Below are 9,965 nucleotides of genomic sequence, written 5' to 3' on the forward strand. Positions count from 1 at the left end.
GCCAACCAAAAATCACAAACTTCCAAAAGAAGTAAATTTGGACAGTTCTTAGATAGTATCACCATGTAACAAATTTCAAAGCTTCTTCAGAGACACAAACACAACTGTTTTTGACGTTTGCAAAGGAACCATATGCTGCTAGAAAAATAGATTACTCTGGTTGCATGCGGGCTTTTATCTGCAGTCAAAACAAGAATAAATTGGGCTTCTTGGCAGGTTCACCTAAGGAAGTTTTGGGGTTTTTTTAAGATTTTATTTATCTATTTACTTACTTACTTAAGAGAGAAAGACAGAGAGAGAAAGAGTGCAAGTGCGGGGAGGGGCAGAGGGAGAGAGAATACCAAGCAGACTCCTCGCTGAGCGCAAAGTCCGGCGCAAGACTCAACTTGGGGCTCGATCTCATGACCCTGAGATCATGACTCTGAGATCCTGACCTGAGCTGAAGCCAAGAGTCAGAAGCTTAACCGACTGAGCTACCCAGGTACCCCACCCCAAGGAAGTTTAAATTGTTTTTAAAGTCAACTAAAGATTTTTAGAGACAAATAGTACGCTATCCTTGTCTGAATAAGAAATATTATATTTTTAACTTGTCCTTTGTAGCTCATTATATTTATCTACTGTGAACCTATCTTTTCTACAATTCTTTTATACGCTTTCTTTTCTTGCCCCTTATAGTAAAGACAAAACACTTCACAAATTTGAAACATAGCTCAGGTTTCAAATGTAAGAGGAGATATAAACATTTATATATGATAGAGTAATTTTTCATACAAGCAATTGAATACTAACACTATTTTGACGATTAGGTCATAGGCATTTAGGAAAAATAAAATACTTTCTATTTACATAGACTGTCTTGCCATTAATTAGACCTCAAAATGTCCCTCTGCAGCAAGCCTTTTTTTTCCCCCCTAAAAGCTTAAGGGCAGGCTTTCATAAACCCACAATGGAAATAGTTACAGGTTTATGCACAGTTAAGAAAATTCATGATTCCCCACTGCCAGAGTAGGTAGAGGGAAGAATTTCTTCTTTCTGTGGCAACAGAGTCAAGAATGTGGTTGATCCTACTTTAACTTTGATGTCAACAGAACACAGCCACCAGAGTCTCTATTTTTAAGGATAAATTCAACCCTGGGGAAGTGCCACAATGTAGGAAACTCATGGAAATCATCACTGCAATCTAATTCATGACACCTGACCCTCAAAATGCCATGCATGTGAATTCACATGTCCTTGTAGATGGGGAAAAATTAAGCAGATGTGTCATGGATTTAAGTTTTCTGCATTGCCTCGTCGGTAAATTGGAAGCAATGGTCAATGGTCCAATGTCCCTTTCATCCTTATTTCTCCCAGGCTGGGATCCTCTAAAGTCTTGGGCTCCTAATTCAGTATGTGCCTAGCCATTGCTCTCATCAAGTATCTGTTAACTACCATTTTACTTTAGTCTGTTATCATCTACCACCTATATTTTGCTAATTTTATCAATAACCCTAGACCTTTACTTATTCTCTCCAAACTGGTTCCCTGTAATTCTTGTTCCCTTCTCAATATCGCTCCAATTCGAGTGGTTAATAGTCTGCCTGGAACCTAATAGCTCAATAAATACCTGTTTTATATATATACATATATATATACACATATATACATATATATACATATATACACATATATATACATATATATACATATATACATACATATATACATATATATACATACATATATATATACATGTATGTATATATATAAGTGAATATTTCTCTCCCTTAGCCTGTGTCTTTCCATCCTAGCTGCCTGTTAGAACTCTCATCCTGTACTCATAATTCGTGAATGATTATTAAGCTTTAGGTATTGTGCTAAGCAATCTGCGCGTATTACCCCTGTTTATCCTCACAAGTCAATGAAATAAGGATGTTATTATTCCTGTTTTTAAGGGAGGAATGTAGAGCTAAGTGACACTGCATTGTCCATTAGGATTTGCTCCCAAGCCTGTCTGCCTCCAAGATGCACTCTTGTAACCACTACATTTATGGTCTCCAGACCCTTCTTGAGCAACCCCGCACTAGACCTTGTTTGGTTTAAAAAATCCTCTTCCAATGGTTCTGTTCCCATAAGGTACTCAAGTTCCCATAAGGTCCTCAAGTGATTATAGCAAGTAATGAATGCAATACAATATATTACAAAGCCTCAAACAACAACCAAAGTGCATTATATATCATATCCTATAAGGATAAAAGGGATCGGTTCAGAAAACATTCCCACTCTCCTTTGATTTTCAATGTATTCAATCAAAAGAATGTGTCTTGAAGCACAAGAAGGGAAGTCTATGGTTCCTCCTTTACCTCCTAGCCTCCAATTTGTATTTTATTGTGTGGTCAATAATAGCTCGTGTTCTACTATAAATAATGAAATATAAAGAATACTTAGCACGGGGAGCCTGGCTGACTCAGTGCGTAGAGCACGTGACTCTTGATTTTGGGATTGTGAGTTCCAGCCCAGCGCTGGGCATAGAGATTGCTTAAAAAAAAAAAAAAAAAACCTTAGCAAATAAATTGTTATAATGTTCTTCACCTGGTAGAAGAGGTGCTTAATGAGTAGCCCGGTATGTGATAATCTAATAAAACTGCATTCAACCTTCAGCAACTAGTATAGAATCGCTATCATGTATAAGGTCCTCAATGAGAGATGAAATATACACCAATGGTGAGAAAACTAATGGAGAATGGGGAAGAGGGAGACAGTGGTGGGGATAGAGAAAGAAAGAGATCTCCTAATACATCAGGAGACTGAAGTGAGTAATACAAATGCTGAGTGAGTAATACAAATGCTGCAGAAGCTCGGAGGCACTCACTTTCAATCTGGATGGTGCAAAAAGATTTCACAGTGATGAGATTTGAGTTGTGCCATAAAAGATGACTTTGGATAGGTAGAGGGAAGGTGAGAGATAATTATAAAAGAGAGGGATGGCATTAGAAAAGAGAGGGATGGCATTAGAAAAGGTTCAGAGGCAGAGAAGCATACATTTCCTTGGGGAAGAGAACGAACAGATCACACTAACTAGGGTGAAGTTTCTGTGTCAGACAATGGCATGAGATCAACATGGATGTTGAGAGACTCGAATCTCAAGCTAAAACATTTGAGTTTCGGGGCGCCTGGGTGGCTCAGTCGTTAAGCGTCTGCCTTCTGCTCAGGTCTTGATCCCAGGGTCCTGAGATCGAGCCCCGCATAGGGTTCCCCACTCAGTTGGGGTCCAGCTTCTCCCTCTCCCTTTGCCACTCCCCCTGCTTGTGCTCTTTCTCTCTCTAGTGAGAGAGAGAGCGAGAGAGAGAACACAAGTCAAGGGGAAAGGCAGAGGGAGAAGCAGACTCCCGGCTGAGCCAGGAGTCTGAGGCAGGGCTGGATCCCTGGACTCCAGGATCAGGCCCTGAGCTGAAGACAGACGCTAAATCGACTGAGCCACTCGGGTGCCCCTACACACACACAATCTAAAGATAGATAGCTTAAAATGTAAAGGCCTCTTGTTGATGCTAATCTTACACAGCTACATTATTGTTAAATAAACTTTTCAGTAATAACCAGCAAAGTAAGGGGCTGTGGCAGAATACTAGGGTGAAAAAGAAACTTAATGATCATCCAGACCAAACCCCTCTGTTTTATAGAAGAAACTGAGACCAGGGAAGTTATGTTCCCTTTTCATCATAAATCATGACCAGTGCTAAAATCCACATCTCCTCCCTTAAGAATAATGTTCTTTTTTTTTTTTTTTCCACAGTCCTTTCCTCAGCCTCGGTGATTCCATCCTTCTGGGAAATGCTTAGAAGTCAGCAGTGTAGCTGTCATCTCTGGTTCTAGATTTCTCTTCTGTTTGTTATCATTGAGAAGGAAATACAACAAAAAAGAACCGCGGGGATGAAATAGAGCTCCCATTACCAGACAGTGAAATAGTTCAGCCAGCCAGTAGCCCTGAAGAGCAGAGTAGGATCGAGGTGCTCAGAGTGTAGAAGAGAGCCCCAGGCTGCCGTTGTCTGCATTATCTACTATTTGATGCACTTTAGGAGGAGCAAATAGTCATTCTGGTTCCAAGATGTTGGAGAAAAGCAGACTGCAATCATCTTACAAACAATGGCTAAGTATTGCAAATGGAGCAACGATTTCAGAAGGGACAGAGAGGGATTTATGATGAACCCAAAGAAACTTGGGGCGCCTGGCTGGCTCAGTCGGTAAAGCATGCAATTCTTGATCTCCGGGTGGCAAGTTTAAGCCCCACCTTGGGTGTAGAGATTACTTAAAAACAAAACCTTAAAAAAAAAAAAAAAAGAAAGAAAGAAAGAAAGAAACTTAAGCTTCACTCATTGGGCTCCTCCAGATCCTGGAAGATACCCTAGCAATTTTGAATTCATGATTTTTTTTTTTTCTTAAAGACATCCCTCAAATTGTGGTTTAGGTTCAACAAAACCTCTTAAGAATGGGATGTGCTAAATAGTCTAGCGCCCTCTAGAAATGCCTCAAAAGTGTCAGTGACTTGCTCTACTAGCTACTCACAAGTCTGTGGCCATCCTTTGTATTTATTAAATTATATCAATAAGACTAGTAGAAGTGGAAGAGATAATGGTTAACTCTTTACAATCTAAGTAATAGACCTTCCTTTCATGCCAATATTTAGGAATTCTTTCCTCTTGGTTCACTGTTGAATTTAAACAGTTTCTATTGAATTCATATTTCTACATAACAATTAGAACTTCTGAAGCAGTTGTAAGTGAGATGTTAAATAGAACTATTTTGTATGTTTGTTGCATGTTCATGCTCTGGAAATATGCTTTAGAGGACAAAACGATGAAAATCTTGATTTCTATTTAGATGGAGATTTATCATTATTTGTGAGATATGTCCAGTATGGTTTCACTTTAAAACCACAAATAAAGTTTTAACAATCGGCATTTTTCTTGTCGAGAGGTCTGTGGTCAGACTAAACATTTCTCTGAACCTGATTAGGTCCTGAGGTTTTTAAATTCAATATTCGGCAAATATAGAGCATTTGTTTGGCCGTACGAAATAATTAAGAAGTCCAGAGTTAATGCAACTCTCCCGAGTCTGCCCCTCTCTTCTGATGACATGATAATCGGACATAACCTCTCTGGTCTCAGGCCTCACCATATATGAGACTGGGGCAGAATGCATACAATTAATCCTTTGAGGATTTAGGTGACATTGCTCTAGGTTTTTACATTAGCAACTCCCTTGTTTGCTAGTACTCAAGTAATGGAAATTTAAATATTATTAAATGCTTTATTTCTTCTTCCTCACTCCCAACTATCCTGAATCCAGAAAAATAGACACACGGTCATTCTGTGAAGACAAAGGAACATTGAGCAATAAATTATACAACAGCCAGAACTGTCCACTGTGTATTCATTCTTGTAACGGACCGCTGGAGGGAAAATTAGCATACTTAGTTTGAATTCTTATAAAATAGAAATGGGATTGTTTTAGCAGTTTCACAGTTTGCATAGTAACCATCATACTTCATGGATGACCTCACTCAAAATAACACAAGGCTCTGAATAATGGGAAGGGGAATGTTCTATAAACAATCCAGATGGGTTAGGTACCTCCACTGACAAGATGTATTTAGTGAAGTCTAAAATCCCCTTTTCCTGTACAAACACAGTGTCACTGTAATCCCATGGACTGCATTTACTTTCTTAGGGCTGAACTCTCTTTTTTCCAATGATAGGCCTAAAACAAAATATGCAGAAGTCATTGAGTCGTTTCTGTAGCATTTTCATTGCTAAAAGGGACCTCCAGAGGTCACCTCGTTCATCCCCTTCTCCAGCCAGGACTCTCCCTAATACTGAATATAGCTGTATAGTGATCTGCATTAAGAAAGCTTTTAAAGATCCCTGGGGCTGGTCAAAAAATAGCTAATATTGGCCTGATTCATAGAACAACATTATACGTATGTCAAAATAGCCACCTTCATCAAAGAAGACATCCATCAGGGTTAAGGGCTAGCAGTAGCTTCAAAAGGAAAAGCTTTATTTTCTCAGAGAAAAGGATGGTAGATTAAGGAAATGACCCAGGGTGTTGGCATCTTGTTTGTTTGTTTGTTTAGGTGTACATGGAATGCTTATCAAAAAGGAAACATTGTCTTGTCAAAGACCACTGCAGGGGAAACAAGCAAGCAGATGACAACTCCTCTAACAAGTCCTTTCAAATAGCTGGGGGTGGGGGTGGGGGGTGCTGTTGTTTCAAACCAGATCTGATTAGCATCAAGTCCATGAAGGGCAGATGGTGAAACATAAGCATGATATTGACAACCTGAAACTGCTACTACACTGTATGTTAACAAACTGGAATTTAAATAAAAACCTTAAAGAGTGCAACTGTGAAAAACAAACAAACAAACAAGAATAATATTGACAGACCTGCTCTTTAAGTGATATCTCTTCCCCCTAATCTGCTGAGTTTGTTAGAGCTTATAATTTTATCTCTCCAACTCCATTAAACTGTGATTGCAAAGGACAGGAATTTAAGTGTAATTTCAATCTTCTAAGACAGTCATATCAGGTAATCCTCACAACTGTTAGACTTTGAATAATTGGATTTAAAGCACTACACTAGAATCTAGAAATCTAGCTAAAAGGAGAGCTGAGGTTTGTATCTGGATTGTTTGGGCCTTGAAGACTTTTGAACTATAGAGAGATTTTAAAGATACAGCTATGGCTATTCCTAAAGTGAGGGAAATGAACTGCCCTGACAACTGTCCCAAGTATCCACTTGGCTTTGTGTATTAATGCTGTGTTTTTTTCACATGGTGTATCTGTAGGGTTGCATAAAAGCCTGGTCAACCACGCATGCTTTCACGGTTAGGAGCTGGGAGGCTGGATGGAAACAAGCTTAGAGGCTTGCCATCCATGAAATTTTGTGCTTTGAAACTTCTTTCAAAGTCATTTCCAAGTATTTCATTTTTAAAAACAGAAAGGTACCTCTCTGCTCTCTTATTAGGCCGGATGTCAGTCTGGGTTGCAGGAAGTGGAAAGCTCTGACTACTGGCCTCTGCCAGCCTCCTTTGTAATTCTTGACTTTGGAAATGGGAAGTCCGCCATTGAGAACTTTCTGTGGTGCAGCTGCCTTTCTCAGAGAACACTAACCAACTAGCAAAATCTTCAGGTTGCCTTTTCTTGTTGTGAGAGCAAGAGGCAAAAGAATAAGGAGATCTCGCTACAGTGCCTTCTTGGCTTTACAACATTCCCACGGTGGACACCTAAACTTTGAGTTAATGTGCAGTCTACATATTCACCGAAAAACTCAGGCACTTAAAATAAGTACAGTACCTCCTTAGTTACTTGACTATTTGGCAGAGTAGTTTTTCTTCTCCCTTAAACTGCTCAGATAATTGTCCGTTACCTGTTGTTTGCGTATACAACCTGTCAGATGTGTTAGTTTTTAAAGTTATCAATCTAAACAAATTCCCAGAGCAGAATCAAGAAATTACAAATAGAAGAAACCAAACTAGCTTTTAAGAAAGATAATGAAAATGAAAGGAGTGTAAGGAAAAACAGAGAGTAGCAGATTCTGTAATTTTTATTACAAAAAAAAGTTCAAACCCTTTACATGCTATGACATTAAATGTCATATAGAAGTTCATTGCAAGCAAACCTTTTTAAAAATATACATACTGTATATATTTACATTCCAGTCTAAGTAACTGGTGTCAAGGTGTAGTTCAGGGTCTAGTGTTCACCCACCCTGTGGATTTGTTCAGCTACTAACTAGACAGCGATTGTATCTTCACTCAGGCACATAAAGAGGTAGAAACTGCTTTTAAAAAAGAAAAAAAACAAGTGGAGTGCAAATGTGAAGATCATCAGTGAAGCAGCTTAGCTACATCAAGAAGGCCCTAACTAGCTTTGGTCATCTCAAGCTGAATACATGTAGCTGGTCCTTTAACTTAAAATCAGAAAAACTTTGGGTAGATGTTCTTCTGAGCACATTGGGGGTTGGCAGAGATCAGCAATAATGCTGTGCCACTCTGCACCAAAGAATTGCATATGACTAAGTTAGACAACATAGCAGCAGGGATGGGCTGGCAGTTGGGCACCTTTTCCCTGGTAAGACACAAATAATACACAGATGAGTAGCTTAAGGGACCTCAAATTGGTATCTGTACGCCTACAGCCTGGAACTCAGAAGCCCACTAAGATACTCCTTTCCCAAGTGAAACCTCTGGTAATTTCTGCCCATGCCCACCTCCATCCCAAACTGAGCTTAGTAGAGTCCAGACAGGGGTGAGGCGGCCTATGACTTCTGCGGGCCAAGGTTTCTCAGTCTCAAGACTAAACCTCATGAGGGCTCTTGGGCCTGAGAAGGGCTCCCTGGCTTCTTGCCAGACTTGATGGTGCTCGTTCCTGAGAGGGGGAGTTGGAGGGAAGCCACAGGGGTGGTGGAGGGCAGAAGCCCTTCTCGTTCTCTTTTCTTCTGTTTCATCCTGCGGTTCTGGAACCAGATTTTGACTTGGGTATCATTCAGCTGCAAGGAGTTGGCTATCTCGACGCGTCGGGCTCGAGTTAAGTACTTATTGAAATGAAACTCCTTCTCCAGTTCTGTCAGTTGCTTGGTGCTGAAATTCGTGCGGATCGCGCTGGAGGGGCTAGCGGCTCCATACTCGGCGAGTTTGCCTGCAAAGTAGACAGGGAAGGGGGGGGCGGTGCGGTGAGAGGACGCGGACACAGAACGCGGCCGACCGGCTGGTTAGTTACAGCGCACTTCTCCTGGGGCTCCCAGAACCCAGCAGAAACGCTCCACGGAGAGCTCCTTCCTGAAATTTCCTCAGTGCCTGGCCCATTTTCGAAGCGTCTACTTGGGGCACGCTCTAGGGAACGCACTTCCCGCATAAGCCCTAAATCGCCGTCCAGAGGGGCAGCTGCCACGCGCTCCCAGCGTAATTCTGCCGAGGGGGGCTCCGATCCCAACCCCAGTATAGCGTCCGTCCGAGGCCCAAGTACTTACTTTTCCTAGGGGCGTTCCTCTTCACTTTCATCCACTCGAAGGTGCTGAAGGCGGCGGGGAGGCCGGAAGCTGGCGAGGCCGACTTGGGGTAGGCACCGGGGGCCGGCGACGCGGTCTGGAAGGTCCCAGGGTGGCCGTCGGCTGGCTCTTTCAGACACGCCGGCAAGGGGCCGGGCTCGCCAAAGGCCGCGTAGTCCACCTGGCCGCTAAGGAGAAAGGAGCCGCCGCCCGAGAAGACCGCTGAGGTCGCGTAGTGGACGTGCGCCCCGCCGTCGTCGGCCGGCCGCCCGAGCGCGCACGGGAAGTCGTAGGCGGACGCCGGCCCCAGGAAGCCGTAGTCTGCACCCCCTGCCGCGGCAGGTGCGGCGCCCGGCTCGTAGGCACCCTCCAGGGTGCAGGGAGCGAAGGAGGGCGCGGCCGGGGGCGGCGCGGGAGGCTGCGCGGGCGCGGCTGGGGGCAAAGGCGCAGGGCGCGCGGCAGCCAGGGGCAGGCAGCTGACGAAGGCGCCGTCGCCGCTGCCCAAGGGGAAGGCGGGCTGCAGGGCCACGGGCCGGGCGTCGGCGCGGCAGAACTTGGGCGCGAAGCTGAGCACGTCGCCGCCGCCCCCGCCGCTGCCACACGACACGTACTCCAGGTAGGAGCTCATGGTTCCGGCCCACGCGCCTGAGCGCGCAGGCCGGGGCCGGAGTGCGGGGCCGGGCAGGACCGCCGCGGGCTGCGCCGCTCCACCTTTCCTCTCTACCGGAGCTGCCTTCGCCGAGCCATGGCGAGCGAGCCCGAGGTAAATAGTGGCCTAATATAGCGGCGAGGGTGGCCACGTGGCGCTGGCCGGCCAATGGGCGCCTGCCCCGCACGGCCGGGGTCCCGACTGGCGCGCGGCTCCACGCGCCTGCCCCGCCGCCAACTTTGCCAAACCTGCGGGTGGCCGCCGTCCAGGCCCCCCCCCGCCCCGCCTC

The 9,965-nt window shown here is 44.0% G+C and overlaps 1 protein-coding gene across 1 annotated transcript; it reads right to left on the reverse strand.

Annotated features, from left to right (window-relative positions):
- Positions 1-7,574: 7,574 nt before the first annotated feature.
- HOXD1 (homeobox D1) lies at positions 7,575-9,763 on the reverse strand. Its single transcript, XM_025887645.2, has 2 exons — positions 9,010-9,763; positions 7,575-8,678 (listed from the first exon to the last, which is right to left on the reverse strand). The coding sequence occupies exons 1-2, from the start codon at positions 9,653-9,655 to the stop codon at positions 8,344-8,346; spliced, it is 981 nt and encodes a 326-aa protein (XP_025743430.1). The 5' UTR covers positions 9,656-9,763; the 3' UTR covers positions 7,575-8,343.
- Positions 9,764-9,965: the final 202 nt, after the last annotated feature.

The sequence above is a fragment of the Callorhinus ursinus genome, unplaced genomic scaffold, assembly GCF_003265705.2.
Source record: "Callorhinus ursinus isolate GAN/ISIS: 27379988/994484 unplaced genomic scaffold, GSC_fseal_2.0 scaffold2, whole genome shotgun sequence".
Classification (NCBI taxonomy): Eukaryota; Metazoa; Chordata; class Mammalia; order Carnivora; family Otariidae; genus Callorhinus; species Callorhinus ursinus.

Bases quoted from the DNA above. Each gene is read 5' to 3' on its own strand.
- HOXD1 (XM_025887645.2), bottom strand. From the start codon at position 9,655: ATGAGCTCCTACCTGGAGTACGTGTCGTGTGGCAGCGGCGGGGGCGGC. The intron at 8,679-9,009 runs GTAAGTACTTGG...TCTACTTTGCAG, and splicing joins GAGGAACGCCCCTAGGAAAA to GCAAACTCGCCGAGTATGGA.